The sequence below is a fragment of the Gigantopelta aegis genome, chromosome 10, assembly GCF_016097555.1.
Source record: "Gigantopelta aegis isolate Gae_Host chromosome 10, Gae_host_genome, whole genome shotgun sequence".
Taxonomy (NCBI): Eukaryota; Metazoa; Mollusca; class Gastropoda; order Neomphalida; family Peltospiridae; genus Gigantopelta; species Gigantopelta aegis.
The window spans coordinates 74,073,897-74,098,189 of record NC_054708.1 but is presented as its reverse complement, the minus strand read 5'-3'; the positions used below and the strand labels follow the sequence as shown (position 1 = coordinate 74,098,189).

Sequence of the window (24,293 nt, the reverse complement as noted above, 5' to 3'; positions counted from 1 at the left end):
GTTGTATCAGTTACTCGTTTCGGTCTGCTGTGACCTGTATGGAGTTGTATCAGTTACTCGTTTCCGTCTGCTGTGACCTGTATGGAGTCGCTGTGACCTGTATGGAGTCGTATCAGTTACTCGTTTCGGTCTGCTGTGACCTGTATGGAGTTGTATCAGTTACTCGTTTCCGTCTGCTGTGACCTGTATGGAGTCGCTGTGACCTGTATGGAGTCGTATCAGTTACTCGTTTCGGTCTGCTGTGACCTGTATGGAGTCGTATCAGTTACTCGTTTCGGTCTGCTGTGACCTGTATGGAGTCGTATCAATTACTCGTTTCGGTCTGCTGTGACCTGTATGGAGTCGTATCAGTTACTTGTTTCAATCGACTGACGTAATACTCATCCTAGGGGAGCAAAATAGCCCAGTGATAAAACACTCCGCTGATGCGCGGTCGGTCTACAATCAATCCCGCTGGGCTGTTTCTCGCTCCAGCCAGTGCACCACGACTGGTTATCAATAAAGATAAACGGCTCAGTGTAAACCGGTTAAAACCTGTAGTAGATAATAGTGTTATTGCAATTAATTTACCACCCAAATCATATTTTTATAAAGTTTTACAGTCAGAGTTAATGTCAAAAACCAGTCATTTGTAAAATACAACTATATGTTTTTTAAAATTTTATTTCAACTTTTAATTAATACTATTATGAAGCATGTAGTATGTTATTCATCAAAGTTAAGGACCCTACTTTTTGAGGTACATGTTCTATTTAGCATAAAATGCATTTAGAGTTAACTTACAGACATCAGTATGATCAGGAACTTATTGAATTTGTCGGTGTAGATTAAAATGCTATAATAGCAATCTACTTCTTTTTATAGCAAACAACTGCCTTTTAGAAAGTATTATCGATCTTCGGTCACGGAAATGTCCGACGTTGGCCGACGATTGACGATATTCTTGCCCGAATTATTGCTGGTACGTGTCTGCATCTTGAACTTTACCACGTTCCTCGATTCATAATCAGTTAAACAGCTTCGTGCACGTTCAGCCGCGCCACTATTATGAAAATTAGCGAACCCTGCTTTGATGAAAAACTGTTATTTCTTGAGCTTAATTTATTTCGGTAAAATACACATGCACAAAGGTAAATAAGATGCTTTTTATAAAGTATTTTACTGTTGCATGTATAGGGCCTACGTGAAACAAGACAAATGCAAATCACGTTCGCGTTAAATGATGCAAGAGGATCTGTTACTAATGTTAACAACAAATCCTATTGGTTACCCCATAAAGTAAAATAAGATAAAAGAAAAGAAAAGAAACAACTATAACAAAACAAAAAACGACGAGAATTTGTTGAGAGGAGTGTGCGAGTACCGTGGGCCCTTTAAAATTTAAGAGATTTTAAATGTTTATTTATTATATTTATTATTATCATTATATTTTTTTGGGAATGGGGTATTCAAAACTTGTGGCACCATGTTTCAACGGCTTCTCAACCGAAATAGTGCAACATATGGACACACAAACCAAAAATGTATAACCTACCATACTCACAAAATCCTGGGGGAGTAAAAGCTCTCGCTTGATGTGCAATCGGTCTTGGATCGATCCCCATCTGTGGACTCATTTGGCTGCCTCTCGTTCCAGCCAGTGCACCACGACTGGTATATCAAAGGGTGTGGTATGTACTTTCCTGTCTGTGGGAAGGTGCAAATAAAAGATCCCTTGCTACATTAGGAAAAATGTAGTGTGTTTCTCCTAATGACTACGATTCAGAATTACCAAATGTTTGACATCCAATAGCTGATGATTAATGAATCAATGTGCTCTAGTGGTGTCGTTAAACAAAACAAACTTCATTCACTAAATCCCTTTTGAAGTACTTGCATCATTAACAAAATAAATCTTCTGACAACCTTCAAACATTTCCCCGCCATTTCAAATTTGCTAAAGAGAGGGAAGCAACTCTCCCTGCACATTAAGAAAAGTATTGACTTAATGTGTGCCCTGCACTAGGCCTTGCTGTGAAACTAATTACTGTCAGTCATCAAAATTGAAATATTATGATCCAGTATCCATTTTTACCATTAGTATGTTGAAAGCTATATAATAATATGTGGAACTGGGTGGGAAGCTTCCCACCAAATTTAGTTGGAAATGGTGTAGTAGTTGTGCAAAAATTACTGTTTAAATGCATTTCTCAGTACAACTCTAGTAAGCTTCACCCCTCTTCGACACCCAAAATTAATGGAAGTCACAACTTTGATAAACCATCTAATGACTTTCACATATGTGAAGACTATTCCATTATAGCATTTCTGGTTGAGAAGAGATTTTCTTTTTTTAATGTCTTAATTTTTCTCTTTTGGGCACCACCCCTCATTCCCCAGTGGCAACAGGTATCAGAATGACAAAATTCACAAATTTAATTTTCCATGTGTCAAGGCTAGACATTTATAGAAGAGAATATGTCGCATTTTAAAAAATTGTCTTAGTTGGGTTGGGATGAGAAGGGGTGAAATTGTCTTAGTTGGGTTGGGATGAGAAGGGGTGAAATTGTCTTAGTTGGGTTGGGACGAGAAGGGGTGAAATTGTCTTAGTTGGGTTGGGATGAGAAGGGGTGAAATTGTCTTAGTTGGGTTGGGATGAGAAGGGGTGAAATTGAATGGGATGCAGGACTTCTAGAATTTTTATAAAATACACTAGCCATGGGATCATTGATTTAAAAAATGTACTAACCATGATTAAAAATTCACTGGTCCTACTTTAATACAATTTTACTAAATAATATTAGTAATAATCAAATGTGTCACCTAAAGAGGGAGATATAGCTTAAAACACTAACAATGGGGTGGGGGCAGGATATTCATATTTACAAAATAGACTTAATTGCAACATTTGACCAAAAATATTCACTAGACGTCGGGCATGGCAATATTAGTTATTTACTAATCCAACATTGAATATCACTAGCCATGGGAGTGGGGCTACCATAATCTAGAAGCCCTGGGGTGAAATGGGATGGGATGAGAAGGAGTGAAATTGGATGGGATGGGATGAGAAAGGGTGAAATTGGATGGTATGGGATGAGAAGGGGTGAAATTGGATGGGATGGGATGAGAAGGGGTGAAATTGGATGGGATGGGATGAGAAGGGGTGAAATTGGATGGTATGGGATGAGAAAGGGTGAAATTGGTTGGGGATGGGATGAGAAAGAGTGAAATTGGATGGGATGAGAAAGAGTGAACTTGAATGGGATGAGAAAGGGTTAAATCGGATGGGATGAGAAAGGGTGAGAAAGAGTGAAATTGGATGGGATCATTGAAAGGGTGAAATTGGATGGGATGGGATAAAGAGGTGATGAATTGGATGGGATGGGATGAGAAGAGGTGAAATTGGATTTAATGGGATTGAAATTACTGGGAATAATGATTATTGGAATAATGAAGATGTGAAATTGGATGGGAAGAAATGAAATTGGGATTGGATGGTATGGCTGAAAACACTGAAAATGGAAATTGGATGGGATGGGATATTCATATTTGAAAATAGACTGGGAACATGGGATGAGAAAAGGTGATATTGGGACTAGACGTCGGGCATGGGATGATTAGTTATTTACTAATGAAATTGAATGGGATGGGATGGGAGTGGGGCTACCAAATTGGATCTAGAAGCCCTGGGGATGGGATGAGAAAGAATGAAATTGGTTGGGATGGGATGAAATTGGATGGGATGGGATGGGATGAGAAAGGGTGAAATTGGATGGGATGGGAAAAGGGTGAAATTGGATGGGAGGGAAAATTGGGGATGAAATTGAATGGGATGGGATGAGAAAGGGTGAAATTGGATGGGATGAAATTGCATTGGATGGGATGAGAAAGGGTGAAATTGGATGGGATGGGATGAGAAAGGGTGAAATTGGATGGGATGGGATGAAATTGGATTGGATGGTATGAGAAAGAGTGAAATTGAATGGGATGGGATGAGAAAGGGTGAAATTGGATGGGATGGGATGAGAAGAGGTGAACTTGGATGGGATCGGGTGAGAAGAGGTGAAATTGGATGTGATGGGATGAGAAAGGGTGAAATTGGATGGGATGGGATGAGGGGAAATGGTGAATTGGATGGGATGGGATGAGAAAGAGTGAAATTGGTTGGGATGGGATGGGATGAAATTGGATGGGATGAGAAGGGGTGAAATTGGTTGGGATGGGATGAGAAAGAATGAAATTGGTTGGGATGGGATGAAATTGGATGGGATGAGAAAGGGTGAAATTGGATGGGATGGAATGAGAAAGGGTGAAATTGGATGGGGTGGGATGGGAAAGGGTGAAATTGGATGGGATGGGATGAGAAAGGGTGAAATTGGATGGGGTGGGATGAGCAAGGGTGGAATTGGATGGGATGGGATGAGGGGAAAGGGTGGAATTGGATGGGATGGGATGAGGGGAAAGAATGAAATTGGATGGGATGGGATGAGAAGGGTGAAATTGGATGGGATGGGATGAGAAGGGTGAAATTGGATAGGATGGGATGAGAAGGGTGAACTTGGATGTGATGGGGTAAAATTGGATGGGATGAGAAGGGGTGAAATTGGATGGGATGGGATGGGATGAGAAGGGTGAAACAGTGTTCGAGATTAACGGTATCCCAATATCCTGGGAATACCAGAATTAATTTTTGAATACCAGACTTCAAGAACCCAGTATCCCACCGGGATACCATATGTTTTTTGGGTTTTTTAATCCTGTCGTCCAAGTTTGTTACGATGTTATTTATGAATTTCATTAAAGTGGGATACTAAATTCTCAGGTGAATACTATGTATGTGTGCATACAGCTCGCGCCGTTTGTGTTCCCTCGGCTTCATCCCTGTTACTCCACACGTCCGTGTCTGTCTGTCTCCCCCCCCCCCCCCCCTTTCTCTCGCTATCTCTCTCACACACACACGCATATGTATACACATATTGTTTAATAAGTGCTTCATATACGAGTGTATAGCTTTAATTATGTATCATTTATGTATATACAATAATACCATGTACAGCAATGATTCAAGGCCCCAACCTTGACCTTGCTTAGGTTTCTGGGGACAAAAAAATTAAAAAAAATTCTCAGGTGGAATACCAGATTTTGAAATGTTAGTATCCAACTAGGATACTGCCCAAATTTTTTAATCTCGAACACTGTGAAATTGGATAGGATGGGATGAGAAGGGGTGAAATTGGATGGTATGGGATGAGAAAGGGTGAAATTGGTTGGGATGAGAAAGGGTGAAATTGGATGGGATGGGATGAGAAAGGGTGAATTTGGATGGGATGGGATAAAAAAGAGTGAAATTGGATGGAATGAGAAGGGCTGAAATTGGATGGGATGAGAAGGGTGAAATTGATGGGAAAAGGGTGAAATTGGATGGGATGAGAAAGGGGTGAAATTGGATGGGATGGGATGAGAAAGGGTGAAATTGGATGGGATGGGATGAGAAAGGGTGAAATTGGTTGGGATGAATGGGGTGAAATTGGATGGGATGGGATGAGAAATATGGGTGAAATGAATGGGATGAGAAAGAGGTGAAATTGGATGGGAAATGAGAGTGAAATTGGATGGGGATGAGAAATTGGGATGAGAATTGGTGAAATGGGATGGGATGGGACGAGAAAGGGTGAAATTGGTTGGGATGGGATGAAATTGGATTGGATGGGATGAGAAGGGTGAAATTGGATGGGATGGGATGAAAGAATTGGATGGGATGGGATGAGAAAGGGTGAAATTGGATGGGATGGGATGAGAAAGGGTGAATGATGAGAAAGGGTGAATGAAATTGGATGGGATGATGAGAAAGGGTGAAATTGGATGGGATGGGATGAGAAATCGGTGAAATTGATGGGATGGGATGAGAGAAAGGGTGAAATTGGATGGGATGGGATGAGAAAAGAATGGTGAATGGGATGGGATGAGAAGGGTGATGGGGATGGGATGAGAAAGGGTGAAATTGGATGGGATGATTGGATGGATGAGAAGGGGTGAAATTGGAGAATGAAATTGGATGGGATGGGATGATCCCTGTGAAATTGGATGGGATGGGATGAAAAGGGTGAAATTGGATGGGACACACAAATGAGATGTGATGGATGGGATGGGATACAGGTAAATTGATGGGATGAGAATAGGATTATTATGAAAGGGTGAAATGGATGGGATTATGTATGGAATGGTGAATCATGGGATGGGATGGGATGAGAAAGGGTGAAATTGGGATGGGATGAGAAAGGGTGAAATGGGGGATGGGATGAGAAAGGTGAAATTGAATGGGATGGATGGATGAGAAAGGGTGAAATTGGATGGGATGGGATGAGAAAGAGGTGAAATTGGATGGGATCGGATGAGAAGGGGTGAAATTGGATGAGAAATTGGATGGGATGGGATGAGAAGGGTGAAATTGGATGGGATGGGATGAGGGGAAATGGTGGAATTGGATGGGATGGGACGAGAAAGAGTGAAATTGGTTGGGATGGGATGAGAAAGGATGAAATTGGATGGGATGAGAAGGGGTGAAATTGGTTGGGATGGGATGAGAAAGAATGAAATTGGTTGGGATGGGATGAAATTGGATGGGATGAGAAGGAATGAAATTTGAATGGGATGGGATGAGAAAGGGTGAAATTGGATGGGGTGGGATGAGAAAGGGTGAAATTGGATGGGATGGGATGAGAAAGGGTGAAATTGGATGGGATGGGATGAGGGGAAAGGGTGGAATTGGATGGGATGGGATGAGGGGAAAGGGTGGAATTGGATGGGATGGGACGAGAAAGAATGAAATTGGATGGGATGGGATGAGAAGGGTGAAATTGGATAGGATGGGATGAGAAGGGTGAACTTGGATGTGATGGGGTAAAATTGGATGGGATGAGAAGGGGTGAAATTGGATGGGATGGGATGGGATGAGAAGGGTGAAACAGTGTTCGAGATTAACAGTATCCCAATATCCTGGGAATACCAGAATTTAATTTTGAATACCAGACTTCAAGAACCCAGTATTCCACCGGGATACCATATGTTTTTTGTGTTTTTTAATCCTGTCGTCCAAGTTTGTTACGATGTTATTTATGAATTTCATTAAAGTGGGATGCTAAATTCTCAGGTGAATACTATGTATGTGTGCATACAGCTCGCGCCGTTTGTGTTCCCTCGGCTTCATCCCTGTTACTCCACATGTCCGTGTCTGTCTGTCTCCCCCCCCCCCCCCTTTCTCTCGCTATCTCTCTCACACACACACGCATATGTATACACATATTGTTTAATAAGTGCTTCATATACGAGTGTATAGCTTTAATTATGTATCATTTATGTATATACAATAATACCATGTACAGCAATGATTCAAGGCCCCAACCTTGACTTTGCTTAGGTTTCTGGGGACAAAAAAAAAAAAAAAAAATTCTCAGATGGGATACCAGATTTTGAAATGTTAGTATCCAACTAGGATACTGCCCAAAAATTTTAATCTCGAACACTGAAATTGGATAGGATGGGATGAGAAGGGTGAAATTGGATGGGATGGGATAAGAAAGAGTGAAATTGGATGGTATGGGATAAGAAAGGGTGAAATTGGTTGGGATGAGAAAGGGTGAAATTGGATGGGATGAGAAAGGGTGAAATTGGATGGGATGGGATGAGAAAGGGTGAAATTGGATGGGGTGGGATGAGCAAGGGTGACATTGGATGGGATGGGATGAGGGGAAAGGGTGGAATTGGATTGGATGAGAAAGAGTAAAATTGGATGGGATGAGAAGGGATGAAATTGGATGGGATGGGAGAAGGGGTGAAATTGGTTTTGATGGGATGAGAAGGGTGAAATTGGATAGGATGGGATGAGAAGGGTGAACTTGGATGTGATGGGATGAGAAAGAGTAAAATTGGATGGGATGAGAAGGGGTGAAATTGGATGGGATGGGATGGGATGAGAAGGGTGAAAGAGTGTTCGAGATCAACGGTATCCCAATATCCTGGGAATACCAGAATTTAATTTTGGATACCAGACTTCAAGAACCCAGTATCCCATCGGGATACCATATGTTTTTGTGTTTTTTTTAATCCTGTCGTCCAAATTTGTTACGATGTTATTTATGAATTTCATTAAAGTGGGATACTAAATTCTCAGGTGAATACTATGTATGTGTGCATACGACTCACGCCGTTTGTGTTCCCTTTCGTCTACCTTCGGCTTCATCCCTGTTACTCCACACGTCCGTGTCTGTCTGTCTCCCCCCCCATCCCTATCTCTCTCTCACACACACACACATGCACATGCATATGTATACACATATTGTTTCACAAGTGCTTTATATACGAGTGTATAGCTTTAATTATGTATCGTTTATGTATATACAATAATATCATGTACAGCAATGATTCAAGGCCCCAACCTTGACCTTGCTTATGTTTCTGGGGACAAAAACAAAAAAACAAAAAATTCTCAGGTGGGATACCAGATTTTGGAATGTTAGTATCCAACTAGGATACTGCCCAAAATTTTTAATCTCGAACACTGAAATTGGATAGGATGGGATGAGAAGGGTGAAATTGGATGGGATGGGATAAGAAAGTGAAATTGGATGGGATGAGAAGGGGTGAAATTGGATGGTATGGGATGAGAAAGGGTGAAATTGGTTGGGATGAGAAAGGGTGAAAACGGATGGGATGAGAAAAAGTAAAACTGAATGGGATGAGAGAGGGTGAAATTGGATGGGATGAAATTGCATTGGATGGTATGAGAAAGAGTGAAATTGGATGGGATGGGATGAGAAAGGGTGAAATTGGATGGGATGGGATTTTTTCTCTTCAGAAGCTGCATCTTTTAAATTCCTCAGATCAATATCGTCCAGTTCCTGCTCATTACTTGAAGTGTGACGGCTACCTACAATGCAAAAAAATAGCCTAAAGTCCAGTAGTACTCGAAACACACACATGCACATACACACACACACACACACACACACACACACACACACACACAGAGATACACACACACACACACACACACACACAGCAACACAGATACACACACACAGAGATACACACACACACAAGATACACACACACAGAGATACACACAAGATACACACACACACACACACAGCAACACACACAGCAACACAGAGACACACACACACACACACACACAGAGACACACACACACAGCAACACAGAGACACACACACAGCGACAGAAAGACAAACACACACACACAAAGAGAGGGACACACAGACAGACGGACACAAACACATAAAGAGCGACACACGCACACATTCACGTGCATGCACAAATACAGAGACACGGACATACACACACACACACACACACACAGAAACATGCACATACACAGACACACATACATTCGCGCACGCACACACACTACAAAACATGATACACATCTCAATGTGGCGAATGTCTTCGGATCAGAAGATTTCAAAATGATGACACGGAGAAAAAAACTTTTGGAGGTATAAAAATGTAAACAATTTTAAAACCCAAACACTGTGTGAAATGGAAGAATGAGCATTCTGAGAATACTGCTAAAGCACTACATGCCTTCTACTGGGCCCCGACAAATGTTCTTATCTCCTAAGTTCAAGGGCCATAACTCTGTCAAAAAAGGGCCAATCCTCATAAAAGTCAAACTGGATCTAAAGCTATACACAAAATTTCAGCTTGAGGGATTGTGGGGAAAAACTATATGGGACAGACAAACAGAGATAAAACCTAGTCCCCAGTATGGGAGTGAAAACCCCAATGGATCCACCCTATCGGCTGTACAATCAACCTATCAATGGTTCTCACCAGAAACAGTGCTGACATCAGATAGTACAGATGGGCTGTTTTGTACCAGTTTCTCAATGCATTCACTTAGTATTTGTCGACATTTGTAACTGGTGTCCTTGGAGCACCAGCCATCCTTTTCTGTGCAGACTGTTTCCTGGAATAACAAAACAATACGGTAAACCTAGTCTCAACAACGACAGAATAACATGTATAAATACCGGTACCTGGGTACCTGAACAAAAGTGAATTTATTTTTTTGTGTTATTGGAGATCTGAGCCAAATGGGCATATGGGATAGCACATTACTCTGGGAATTGTTATTTATATTCAAAGTTAAAGTTTGTTTTGTTTAATGACACCACTAGAGCACATTTATTTATTCATCATCGGCTACTGAATGTTAAACATTTGGTAATATTGACATGTAGTCTTAGAGAGAAAACCAGCTACAATTTTCCATTAGACACAAGGGATCTTTTAATTCCACAGACAGGATAGCACATTGGAAGATTTTAGCCATCCCAGTGTTGGGATGTTAAGGCCAGACTAATATCCCTAGAGGAATATGCATTTGTTTGAGGTCAGAAAAGAAATTACCAAATGTTTCACATCCAATAGCCGATGATTAATAAATCAATGTGCTCTAGTTGTTTTGTTAAACAAAACACGCTATAACCACAAGAAATGGCTTAAGTTGACAAGAATATATTATTTCCAATACCTCTCCATCATTTTCCAAAATAAGCTTCTGAATGTTGCTTTCGTGGATGTCACAAAGCTGATAGAACATCTGGCGGTATGGAGGCATCACATTCGGCTCAAATCTGTACACACTGTCCTAAAACACAAACATAGCAATGTATATAAGAGAAATATTTTTACATTTTATAAGCTCTTTTTACCAACTAGTGACGAACCACAAAATACTCCTTTAAGTGCCTGTTTATAAGGTCTATACCACGCAACCAAATCCCATAGATGACAATGTGGCTAAAGCTGATTCGTGTATCATACCAATCAAAACCTACAATATTTTAACAATTGTCATATCTTTGATTACTGAGCCAGTAAACCAGATTAATAGTGTGAATTATACATCTTAATGCACGTGCACAAACTAAATTTTGTGAACAACCATTGGAATTTACAGTGCATATCAACAAAGAAAATAATGCATGTGTATAAATTTTCATGACTTAAAAAATTGTGGGCATATGACGCAAAAGTTATACACATGCATTTTCTGCCTGGTTTTAATTTGTTTTTATTACCCATATGGTTAAAACTATTTTGGTTCATATTAAAGTGAAACGTCCCACTAGAATGTCAAGTGGGATGTTAACACTTCGATGTCATCCAATGGCATCATACGATTGGTGCATTGCGATATTACCGAAACTATTCAAAAGATTTCAGTAATATAAATTAAAATTGATTAGGAGTAATAAATAGGATATTAAACTAGCTACCATTTGGTATGATGTTTGTTTCTCATGAAATAATTTCCACATATGGGATCGAAATTTAAATTATTTAACTCAGGACATAAATGTGATATGAAATGGAAGCTCGTTTAATATCCTATAATTACAAAATGAAAAAGGATTTTCCTACACGGAGTATAAGGGTACAAAACCAGGGCCGGGTTTAGACCTTGCAGGGCCCGGGAGCCCCTCAACATAGTAATTAAATTACATGACAAATAAAAAATGAACTAATTTTATAATTTTTAATTTTTTTTTATAAAGGATGTCCTTAGTCTGGGGGACCCCTCTGGCAGGGATCCCGGGGCAATTGCCCCTTTGCCCCCTTATAAATCTGGCACTGGACAAAACAACAGTAACAAATTTGAGTAAACTGCACCTTGTATTCTCCCGGAACCACTGGTTTCTGGGCTAGTGAAGGAATCTGTGGAACTGTGGGTCTGTACCTGGTGATGGTCATTGGTGCAGCGTGCAGAAACACACCTCGCTTCCCTCTGATAGGCAGCGGGTCACACGCACCTCCTGGGTAAAAGAAAAATAACTGTAGACCAACTGTACTAGTGTAGTTGCTGTCATGTGATCGATTACTTCAGAAAACACAGTTTAAAGTTTGTTTTTGTTTAACGACACTACTAGAGAACATTGATTTGTTAATCATTGGCTACTGGATGTCAAACATATGGTAATTTTGACATATAGTCTTGGAGAGGAAACTAAGAAAACACAGATTTGTATATTTAAAAACATAGTCGCACAACAATAATAATAATATCGAAAAGAAAAAGTAATAGCTTTTAATAAATAAGTAAGTATAAGAATCATATAAATATTTAAAACTCAGAATGGAGTACATATCACTGTTAAACATTTGAGAGACCAATTTTACCTCTTCAGTATCGCCTTGTCAAAAATTATAAATCCATCATGTACATGCTTACTTTGCCGGATACGGAAATCTAACAGCTGATACTTCTTAGCCGATGGATTGGTTCTTGGGTCGTATCCAAGTTTAACCCACATTGCCCTCCATGGCCCGGTAGTCATGTAGTAAGCGAGTAGAGGCAAGACGTACTTCAGACGACTCTGTAACTTGGAGTTGATGTGGCACCGGAGAGCATTCTTCGACCACACTGGACGGTCTTCAAATAACTGAAAAGAGCAGAGTTGTTTTAAAAACATGAATTCCATGTAACTATATGTTTAGCCTACCATAAACTTATTTCATACCATTGACAATTGTATCTATAAATGCTCATCTCAATGCATGTTAAAAAAATTAAAATAATAATAATAAAATGGAGATATATATATTTTTTAATTAAAAATTAAAAGAAAAATTAAACATTTTAAAATTAATTTATTTGTTTCACAAGCATTGTGATGAACATCCAAAGGTACAACTATAAACCAAGTTTCATTGATGTAAGACTTATAATGTGTGAGAAATGGAGCCAAACACAAAACTAACATTGAGCTAAATAAAAAAGTTGATGCCATCACCACTGGGGGAAAAGTTAAGTAATATTTATCTCACCTCTGTCAGTAATCATTGTCATAGTCCAATAAGATTACAATATTTTTAAATTAAATGCAAATCCCCACTTCTTTTCTTGTTATTCTAAATGGACATTTTTTTACACTTTTAATAAAATGTTCTTTTACACAACCTTCCAAGACATTCTAGGCCTAGAAAAACGACATTTGTAAAATTCCATTACTTTCACTGATTTCCATGATGACCTGTATGAACCCTGAATTAAGAATTCAATTCTTACTTTTCTGACAGTCTCCAACAAGTCGGTGTTCTTGTTAAACCGACCCATAAGGAACTCTTCCGATCCAGCTTTCGGTTTTGTTGGCGTTGGATCATCGTAACTCACAAACATTGTGTAGATCGACCTCCTGTGACGAACAACTGGAGAACAAAAGAAATGGATGTTTAAAGACATCTCAGGACATTGCTTAATTGATGGATATTACACATAGGTGTAGAAGGAAGGAAATGTTTTATTTAACGACGCACTCAACACATTTTATTTACGGTTATATGGCGTTGAACATATGGTTAAGGACCACATAGATATTGAGGGAGGAAACCCGCTGTCGCCACTTTATGTGCTACTCTTTTTCGATTAGCAGCAAGGGATCTTTTATATGCACCATCCCACAGACAGGATAACACATACCATGGCCTTTGATATACTAGTCATGGTGCACTGGCTGGAGCGAGAAATAGCCCAATGGGCCCACCAATGGGGATCGATCCTAGACCGCCCGTGCATCAAGCGAACACTTTACCACTGGGCTACATCCCACCCCCATAGGTGTAGAATCCCAGATTTGCTCAGTGTACATTATGTGGAACGAGAAGCAATCTCTGCTATGGACATTTAAATCTGAATTGTTTTTAAGTTTTTTTTGTTTAACGGCACCACTGGAGCACAATGATTAATTAATCACCAGCTATTGGATGTCAAACATTTGGTAATTCTGACATGTAGTCATCACAGAAAACCTACTTCATTTTTTCATAATATTTTATATGCACCATCCCATAGACAAGATAGCACATACAACAGCCTTTGATATATCAGTCGTGGATCACTGGCTGGAAAGTGAAATAGCCAAATGGGCATCGATCTTAAACCGACCGTGTATCAAGTGAGTGTTTCACCACTGGGCTACGTCCAAATCTGTAAAGAAATGCTGGAAATCAAGTAGTTCAAGACCACGTGTACCGATATAAAAATTTTACTCTCATTTTATGTAAATTTAATCGAATCATTTTTGTTTTATGTGTCTTTTTTTCTATGTGTAATTTATTATACTGGTTGTCCTAATGTTGTCATAGTCAGCACTAATGTCTTAATTTGAATAGTTGTACAATGAATTAAGATGAAAAGTAAAACTAAAAGCTGTTTCTGAACATACAATCAGAAAGCACATATGGTATATTTGAGGGGCAACTGCCTCTTGTTATCCCGTGTAAATTTCAAGCCTTGAACAAGAAGAAATTACCAGTGCCAATATGGTTATCAGGCAGATACAACTCCTGTTCTGCTGTCTTCTTCAAGGTGTAGCCTCGATCCGGTCGAAAGTCGTATTCACTGGGCAGATCCATTCTCGAGAATATTAGCGGAGTCAAAAATAGAGGAGGGTCCCTTTTCAAGAATTCTGACTTTTTCACAAAAGATTTCAACATCAGCTTGTCTAACAGACTCTTGTATGAGCCATCTTCATTTCTTGTCATTGGTAGATACTGAAAGTCAGCCATGGCTGAAATAGAATCAATATTAAATGACAAAATGACAAGTGACAAGCAAATATACTGAATAACTATAATGTACAGGGCCCCGTTTCTCAAAGCGATATTAGCCCTTAGACCACCTTAAGTACATAATTACCGTATGCAGTTAAGATGCTGTTAGCGCTGAGATTGTTTCTCAAAGCGATATTAGCCCTTAGACCACCTTAAGTACATAATTAACTTATGGAGTTAAGATGCTGTTAGCGCTGAGATTGTTTCTCAAAGCGATATTAGCCCTTAGACCACCTTAAGTACATAATTAACTTATGCAGTTAAGATGATGTTAGCGCTGAGATTGCTTCGAGGAACAGGACCCAGATCTGTAGCTATGTATTAGTACTGTCAGCAATTAGTGGTTGTTAAATGGAATAAATGAAGATTGTTTGGTAAAATCCAAATTCCAACTAATCGATTACAATTTCTGGTAATCGATTATAAACAAACATAAACATACCTTATGCTACGGAAATTGTTGAATGGCATCTATAAAAATGTTAACTACAAATTTCAACTATGTATTATTTGCGGATTGATCTGTGAAATTTAATGTTTATACAGCATTTCCATTTTGCATAAATACATAATATACATTATACCCTACAATAAAAATAGTTAAATCAATTTTGTGTTAATTTATCTTAAATTTATTTGACGAAGGCTAAAATTGAGTCGGGTAATTGAGCGCATCATTCAGTACATGTGTGTGTTTGTAACAAGATAGTTATTGCTTGTTTACAACACTGGGCGGAATCGATGTTATAAGATGAATTCCGGATAAAGTAGCTTTAATTAATACTGAGCATGTTTGGCCATAAAAAAAATTGACACTCAGACTTAAATTTTTCCACATCAGTGTGGAAGGGCAGATTTTATATATATTTAGTTTTTCTATTTTTGATATAGTCGACTAGAAATTTGCCTCTCAACATGCCCACTTATAATATACCCATCTCATAGTTTAAAATAGTTAAAATAACTTAATAACTTGACTTGTCAACAAAAAACAAACCAACAAACAAGATAATGTAACGTAAAATGGGGTAATGGGAAAGTTCGCATTGGGTGGTTACAATAAAAATGCTTAATGCAGCTCTTTTTATTCAGTACATCAGGGCCTGAGAATAATAAATTTTACGCTTCAATGGTGTCAGTAAGCAAATAACTTACATATTTTTAACCCTGAGTAAAAAAAGGTTTTTCTTACACACCTGATGGTGAGAAAACCATGCATTATTTTTGATAACACATACGTGTGTTAACATTAACAATTTCAAGACATACGACTGGCTGCTCCTAGGTGATGACCAGGTCACCAGTGCCATGAAGCCAATGAAAAACAATACAGTGAAAATAGATTACATTGTGACGTATAGTTAACCTGACAATCAAGTGCAACGGCTGTAAATAACTTTGAGTCAAAAAAGATGTAAAAATTTGCTTAAAACCTGGTTTTTGAGAATATACAAGAAATAGAATAATACACTCGTATCCATTAGATACCATTTATCTCACAACTCGTTTAAAAACGTATCAAACTCATCTTCGCTCATTAAGATACATTTTAAAACAACTTGTTGTGAGATAAATGGTATTTAACGGCCATTCATGTATTATTCTCTATAGAATGTTGAAAAGCGATTATAACCGATGATTGGTTGGTTCAACTAACCAATTATTAAACATGAAAATCCAACCTATTGTTTATTCACACCACTATTAGCAATATATATATATATATATATATATATATATATATATATATATATATATATATATATATATATATATATATGGTTGAGTGTGTGTGTATATATATATTAGGAAAGAAAGAAAGGAATGTTTTATTTAACGATGCACTCAACACATTTTATTTACGGTTATATGGCATCAGACATATGGTTACGGACCACACAGATTTTGAGAGGAAACCCGCCATTGCCACTATATGGGCTACTCTTCCGATTAGCAGCAAGGGATATTTTATTTGCACTTCCCACAGGCAGGATAGCACAAACCATGGCCTTTGTTGAACCAGTTATGGATCACTGGTCGGTGCAAGTGGTTTACACCTACCCAATGAGCCTTGCGGAGCACTCACTCAGAGTTTGGAGTCGGTATCTGGATTAAAAATCCCATGCCTTGACTGGGATCCGAACCCAGTACCTACCAGCCTGTAGACCGATGGCCTACCACGATGCCACCGAGGCCGGTATATATATATTAGTGTTTTCCCTAGCTTGTTTTAGCATGGTGCAGCACCATGCTTCAATAGACTAGCACCATCTTGCCTCAATCAGTGCCATGCTGCCCTGAGATTAAACAAGCCTTTTTCAATAATTAATTCTAAAACTGACTTTATAAAACACCCCAAAAAGGTATTATTAATGAATGATGTATGCCTTTTATAAATATATTTTGCCATTCATTCAATTAATTTTTGTGTATTTTTAATAAAAACCCAAGTGCCCTGAAAATGCCCCAAAAGTGTTTGGTCTACCATGCCGTGCCTAATTTCTAGGAAAATCACTATATATATATGTAATTGCTGATGTAATTTAGTGAGCTACTACATTGCCTTCAGTTAACACAGTTTAAAAAATAATGAATGAGTAGTTGCTAATCAATTTCAGTTGATTATCATTAGGCCCACACACACACACCTACATGTTAATTGCAACATTTGAATGAATGAATGTTTAACAACTCCCCTGCATGAAAAATACATTAGCTATTGGGTGTCAAACAACTTAGGTAGCTATACAAATGAATCGATCTGCAATATTTGCTACATACCTTGGAACTTGTAAGTTGTATCAACAATGCCAAGAATTTCAACACAATATTCGTAGGAATCTTCCACAGATTCACCATGTTCTTTTGTTCGTTTTTGTCGTCTTTTCACCTTCATTAGCAAGTTGGTAGTTTTACAGCGGTCTCCATAAGCAGGTTTACAGTACGGATCATCTGGTCGACAATGAAGTTCCAGACGTTTTGTCTCTTGGTTATAAGTCTTTTTGGTCATGATAGAAAAAGAAAAAACATAAGCACATTATATAAAGAAATATATAAACAACACTTATATTATATTCAAGGTTACAAAACAATTGCATTAAGTGCATAGCTGTAGTTTCAGAAATTAGACATATCTTTTCCAGGGCTAGCTCTGGCACTCGCCAAATTTGCCAAATGCTAATTTTAAAAACAAATGGCAAATTTTATTTTAATTTAAATTGGCAAAATAATTTCATGTAAAAACTGAATTTAAATTATTATTTTTTTAAATGGGTTTCTTATTGTATTTGGATTTGGAGCTACTACAAAAAGCATGATGTATAATTCAATATTAAGTTAAAAAGAGCTATTGTACACTGTCTAATAAAGCAACATTTCTATATATGTATGCGTGTAATGCATGAAACCATGTCTGTTGATTATTTTGCATAAACCCGCAATACCAGCGTGTGAATATCCATGTTAAGGCACTTTGACAGAAATTAATTTTTAAAGAACACTGTAAGAACATCTTGCCCTTACTGATAATGATGCTTCAAGGCTAGAAATAGGAAGTAAAATATGACCTACTGCTATTTTATTAAAAAACAACATATATTTTTTTAAATAGCAGGTAAAAAGAAATACATGGCATGCTAAAATAAATATATAGCCTGCTGTATATAAAGTAGCATGGGGTCAACGAAGGTTTTTGAATAATGTGTGAAAAGGAAGAACCTCCAAGATCTAGCTGTCTTTTACCTGCAATTTGTTTTAATGGTTTTAACAGATGAATTTCTGCTTCACCTGCTAAAGTGCTCTGTATTAATAATGCTTTTCACAGGCATTACTTGTCAAATTCAGTATCTAGGTCAGGATTTGAAATCGATAGTCAGTGACATAGTATACCTTGTTTTGGAATCTAGAATGTTGTACCTCAAGCACTAGGCCTAGTGCAAGGGGCACGTTAAGTCAAGCACTAGGCCTAGTGCAAAGGGCAAGTTAAGTCAATACCTTTCTTAACATACAAGCTGAGTTGCTTCCCTCTACTTAAAGCAAATTTAACATCGCGAGGATATTTTTGAAGGTTGTCGTTGAAGATTTTTTTTTTTAATAATTATGCAAGGACTTCAATCAGGATTTTGTGAGTAGGGTAGGTTATACATTTTTGGTTTGTGTGTCCATTTGTTGCACTATTCCGGTTCAGAAACGGTTGAAACATGGTGCCACAAGTTTTGAATACAGGCTACATGTAGGGTATGTAACAAGATCCGGACATAGTAAGAACCACACTTACTACGTCCCTCCAGACTAGCACTAGGCCATGCACATGCAGGTAAAACATTTACCTGCTCCAGCAAATGTTATAGGTAAACAACTGCAGTGACTTTCGTTTAACGTTCAGTTTAGTTTTTTTGTTAACTGATTGGACATGCATGTGTGCAGGAATTTATGCAGGGGAGGGGGTCTAGGCTGTGGTGAGTGACGTTTATAGTGAGGATAGGGTCATGCTCCCCAGGAAAATATATGTTACGGTTATAGAATATGTCCGCCACCTAAGTACAACCATTTACTGTACACTAAATAACGAATCTGTAATTTTCAATAATTTTAACTTCTCTGATCATTACTAAAATAAAGCCAACAGCCTGTTCAAACATTTGTACATATTTTTAGCGACCATGTTTCTGAATCAGTCATTTTACATCAAGTCAACTGCCATTTTGATTGTCAACTTCTTACAAATGCTATGCTATGCTGTGACCTGATACCGGTATATATATATTTAACTTCACATACCATAACTGCAACAGGTAGAATGTTCTTCCTGATTCCCATGTTCGTCATTACCCGTAGTGATTTCCCTAGACATTTGGCAAGGCATGGTAGACCAAACATTTTTGGGGCATTTTCACCATTGGGACACTTGTTTTTCATTAAAAATACACCAAAATTAATTGAAATAAACATAATATAATTTATGTGCTTGCTTTAATAAATGAATGGCAAAAGATATAAAAGGCATATTTTATTAATTAATTAATACCTTTTTTTGGTGTTTTATAAAGGCAATTTTAGAATTAATTATTATTACTGAAAAAGGCTTGTTTAATCTCAGGGCAGCATGGTGCTCATTAAGGCAAGATGGTGTTAAGACTATTGAGGTATGGTGCTGCATCATGCTAAAACAAGCTAGGGAAAACGCTAACCCCATTGGAATTGCTTTCCAGATGGTTCGTCCACTGAACAATTCGTCCAGAGACAATTCGTCCACTCACCTCGGACAATTCGTCCACTGGACTGCATTTTTTTCAAATATATTAATAGTTATTTCTTTGACAATGTAATCATTTCTTAACATTATTTTGTGGTATACTATAACCAAAAAAGTAAAATAGAGTTAGAATTCAACATTACTATCCAGTTTTTATTAACTGTTTGTATTCATTATCATGCGGATGATTCGTCCACGGACGATCCATCCACTCGCTCGTACACGATGTGGTAAATAGGTAATGCAAGCCTCCGCGTCGGAAAACTTTAGTACCCCCCGCCCCCCATCCCGTCATGTTCTCCTTCAATGGCGTAAATTCTATCCACTGTACCCTCCCTCGTCACGTTATCCCCATATGCCTAATAACCTCGAAATAAAATTAAAACTTGTTGTCTTCTATTCCAATTTAATTAAATGTACATTAAAAAACAATTCAACAAAACAACAAATGTCATTCAAAAGTTAACATATTTGACAGTAGTAGAAATGCACAAGCGAATGTTTTTGGTCAATTAAATCAGTGTAGAATTGATGAATGGTATTTCGTTGTTGTTAACTGCACAAATCACTGTAGGAGATTATCCATTCAAATATCACTGGAAGAGAAACGACCAACAGTCAGCCGACTAATGAATGGATAATCTGGCAACAGCACGAATCAATTCTTTGGCATTATTTCGTCATTGGTGTAGCGTCTCCAAATGGCAAAGAATTCTCCCTGCCGGGTCCTATGCTTCAGCCGTTGCATCCGTCCATACACCCCTGAGCGTGCTGTAACCTCACCATGGTGCAGGGGTGTAACATTCTCTTTGAGAATAGCCAATACAGCACAAATTGAAATTTTTAGTAAGTCAGTATCTATCTGTGATATTTGTATTTTTGCACAATTCTTTACAGTGTTTTTATTTAAATCTTGAATTTTTATATTGATGCTGATCATCACCTTATTTGTTTGCATTACCATAGTTTGACACCCAATAGCCGATGTATTTTTCGTGCTGGGGTGTCGTTAAACATTCATTCATTCATTCGTTCATTCATTCCGTCCATGCAGGTAGTTAGCGGTGCAGCTTTGAAATAAGGCGTGTTGTTTTAGACGCTACTGGATCCAACTTGGTGAAACAAGCTTAAGCAGTAATGAGCCTGCATTGCTAATTACTTCACAAACAGAAACCAAACAAGTTGAAAGGGAAGGGCTAAAGAATATCTTTACTGGGCATATTGTACTAAAAACATCCTATGACATGTAGCGTGAAAGGCGTACATTATAGAAACAAACAATAACCGAATAAATAGAAACACCAAAGAATTATGTCTGCAGAGCATTGTTACAAAAACATCTACCAAGCGTAATCTAATGCAATATCATTTATTTTCACCTTTGTAAATTTATGACACAGCTAAAAAAATACGGGGTAAAATATATCTAATAATTTATTTAGCCCCCACGTACATGTAGTACACATTATTTAGGCCGTGGACGAAATGTACTGCAGGGCACAATATTTCACGCGAACTGCCGTTCTGTTCGCGTGTCGGTTACGCAAAATTAAATTTACGCGAACCACAAATCGGTTACGTCATGATCTGTAAACGTTCAGAAATTAAAACTTGCAAACTTCACGATTACAGGAAGTTTATTCATGCAGACATACTACTGGTATTCCGACAAATGTTTTAGACTGATTTTTAGATACTTGATGCGCAGCAAACCAGTAAACAACGTTATATTGCAACAGTTGTAACTTGCGTCCAGTCTACAGTTTTAAAACATTTTTAAAGAAATGTGCTCGGACCGCTTGTAGACATACTATTGGATTGGCTATAATTTTTACATATGTTAAAAACAGTTTTAACATAAACAGGAATCCAAAAGTGTCACAAAAATTGAACAATACTAACATTGCATAATGAGCTTTAAAAAACCCACATTTGGAACGTCACTGTAGTATATAAGTACCATCGATGAAGTGAAAGTAGCATAGCCACCGCAACTCGCAAAAAGGAATCCCTACAAATGAGTATTTATCTATTTCAAAGGCTCATTACGCACAGTACGTAATGCAAAAAAAAAATACAGGAATAGGTCGAGGCTGTCTGTAATTGTTCTATAAAATATCCTCTTAAAATTGATTCGAAAAAAGATTTTTTAAAATGCATCTACAGTGTCCTGAGTTTCAAAATTTTCACAGAGGGAGGGCCCCCGAATCCCCCCGCTCGGGCACGCCTTTGGCGTGTGTAATTCTAAGAAAATTTCTGGCTACGCCCCTGTATTTTGTTTCAGTACTGGGACTAATATTCAGTTCTTTTATAATATTGTTAACTTTAGCAAGCATTAAAGACATTTTCTTTTCTTTTTTTTAAATGTTTTCTTTTTTATTTGTTTTAACTTTGTTTCAGCTAAAAACTATGTATTTAAAATATAATTTCAACGTAATTTTGAGGTAACCGATCAGATACACAAATATAATTCACGTAACTGAACAATTGATTACCTAGGTAAAAACCACGTGAACCGACTTCCGGTTACCTCAGATTTCGAAATATTGTCCCCTGTACTGGGGAAATAAAAACTCAGTGGACGAATCGTCCGGAACTGATTTTGTGTAGTGGACGATTCGTCTCGAGTTCCTCAGTGGACGAATTTTCAGTGGACAAATTGTCCAGTGGACGAATCGACTGCATCCCTTGGAATTTGGGGAATTGATGATAAATAGACCAGCTGATGGGATAGTCATAAAATTACCAACTTACCAAGGTTAGCTCTGGCACTGATCAAATTCGCCAAATGCGAATTTTATTTTACTTTGGAGAAAAAATTGCATGTAATAATTGACATTAAAAAAACCCCTGTTGATTCGGCAATTTTTCAAGTTTAATAGACAATTTCACTGAATTTGGCGAAATATTTTGCTCACCCAGTTACTTGCTGAAGTACTCAATGACATAAAAATTAAACGACTGTGTGTGTGTGTGTGTGAGAAACAAATTGAACTATTTTATTATTTTATTATATTATTACCTTTGATATTTCTTTCGTCCCACCAAGTGACTGAAGAGCTCGGTCAAGATTTTTTATTACCGCCGGGTGTTCAACACAAACAAGTCGTTTACTGCTGTAGGGAATTAAGGAACTATTTGTTGTCAGACGACTAGTCTCTGTTTCACACAGTTGAAGACCTATGCTAGAACCGCTGGCCATTGCTTGGTAAATACAATCGGCCAGGTATTTATTAAACTAACAAAAAACAAAAGTAATAGCAAAAATGCTACCACAGAAAATACGCTTTGTCTTCCATTTTGAATTTTGCATTATCTCCCCATATTTCCGTTCACGATGTAAAAGACGAACTCAACTTTGGAACGGACCACTCATTGCGATTTTTATTCCGGACGGATACAATCCAATATATGGACCAGACAAGAATTTGTAACGATTTGACATTTGTAAAACCTGTATGGCGACAGAAGTTTCTAAATTACCTATCTCTGCCTGTTTGTTTATTGGTATTTATAAACGTTTTTGTTCGTTATTTATTATTTTGACATTTAATGGGGCCTAAATCATAAATGTTAAAAACAAAAAATAATAAAAATAAATAAATACATTTTTAAATCCTACAAAAATGGACACTTCCTATAATAGTCATAATATTGTTGTAGTATTTAGGCTGTGACTATTATAGAAAGAAAGAAATGTTTTAACAACACACGCACAGGGCTATACCTTAATCAAAATCCTAGGGTGGGTGGGTTGGGGGGGGGGGGGGGCACTACTTTTTATAAACAAATGAAACACTATACAAATTAAACCCTGAGATGTGCATGCTATTTTTAGGAGTGAAAAAAAAGGTGAGATTCTCAGGGGGGCAATTGCCCTCCCCCCCCCCCCCCCCCCCAGGGTACGGCCCCGACACAATACATTTTTCTTATGTATTATATGGCATTGGACATGACTAAGAACTATACATAAGAGAGGAAATCCCCTTTTGCTACTCCATGGACTATTCTTTTCAATTTGCACAAACAAGACCATCGTAAAGCTATGGTCCCACAGAGTCTGCGTTGGTATACGATGGGCTACGATGGTAGCATCGTGGAACATCGTAGAACATCGTGGAGCCCATCCTGCGTCGACGTACGATTGTGTGGCCTCCGAGAGCCATCGTAGGTTGGAAAATCATCTTTTGAAATGTTTAAAAGATGGACCGTCGTACGATGTCGTAGACTATCGTATGACCACGTAGATAACTTTCACTTGTCCACAGGTAAATACCTGACACGTACGATATCGTACGGCATCGTTGGAAATCGTACGACGATCCTGCGTCCTCGTAGCCACTTTGGGAGTAGCTACTCCCCTTGCCCTTGCCCTTGCCACCTTTTGCCATCTTCAAATAGTTGTGTACTAAACCAAAAGTGG

The 24,293-nt window shown here is 38.1% G+C and overlaps 1 protein-coding gene across 1 annotated transcript; it reads right to left on the bottom strand.

Moving 5' to 3' along the window:
- Positions 1–6: 6 nt before the first annotated feature.
- On the bottom strand, positions 7–23,196 carry LOC121383803 (general transcription factor 3C polypeptide 5-like). Its single transcript, XM_041513900.1, has 11 exons — positions 22,893–23,196; positions 17,398–17,614; positions 14,316–14,573; positions 13,073–13,212; positions 12,236–12,446; positions 11,677–11,819; positions 10,535–10,651; positions 9,832–9,967; positions 8,844–8,908; positions 5,059–5,077; positions 7–140 (listed from the first exon to the last, which is right to left on the bottom strand). The coding sequence occupies exons 1-11, from the start codon at positions 23,070–23,072 to the stop codon at positions 7–9; spliced, it is 1,620 nt and encodes a 539-aa protein (XP_041369834.1). The 5' UTR covers positions 23,073–23,196.
- Positions 23,197–24,293: the final 1,097 nt, after the last annotated feature.

Coding starts and splice junctions, on each gene's coding strand:
- LOC121383803 (XM_041513900.1), bottom strand. CDS start 23,072: ATGGCCAGCGGTTCTAGCATAGGTCTTCAACTGTGTGAAACAGAGACT. Junction 14,574..17,397: donor TACAACTTACAAGTTCCAAG/GTATGTAGCAAA, acceptor ATTCTATTTCAG/CCATGGCTGACTTTCAGTAT. Junction 9,968..10,534: donor TTTTGGAAAATGATGGAGAG/GTATTGGAAATA, acceptor TTGTTATTCCAG/GAAACAGTCTGCACAGAAAA.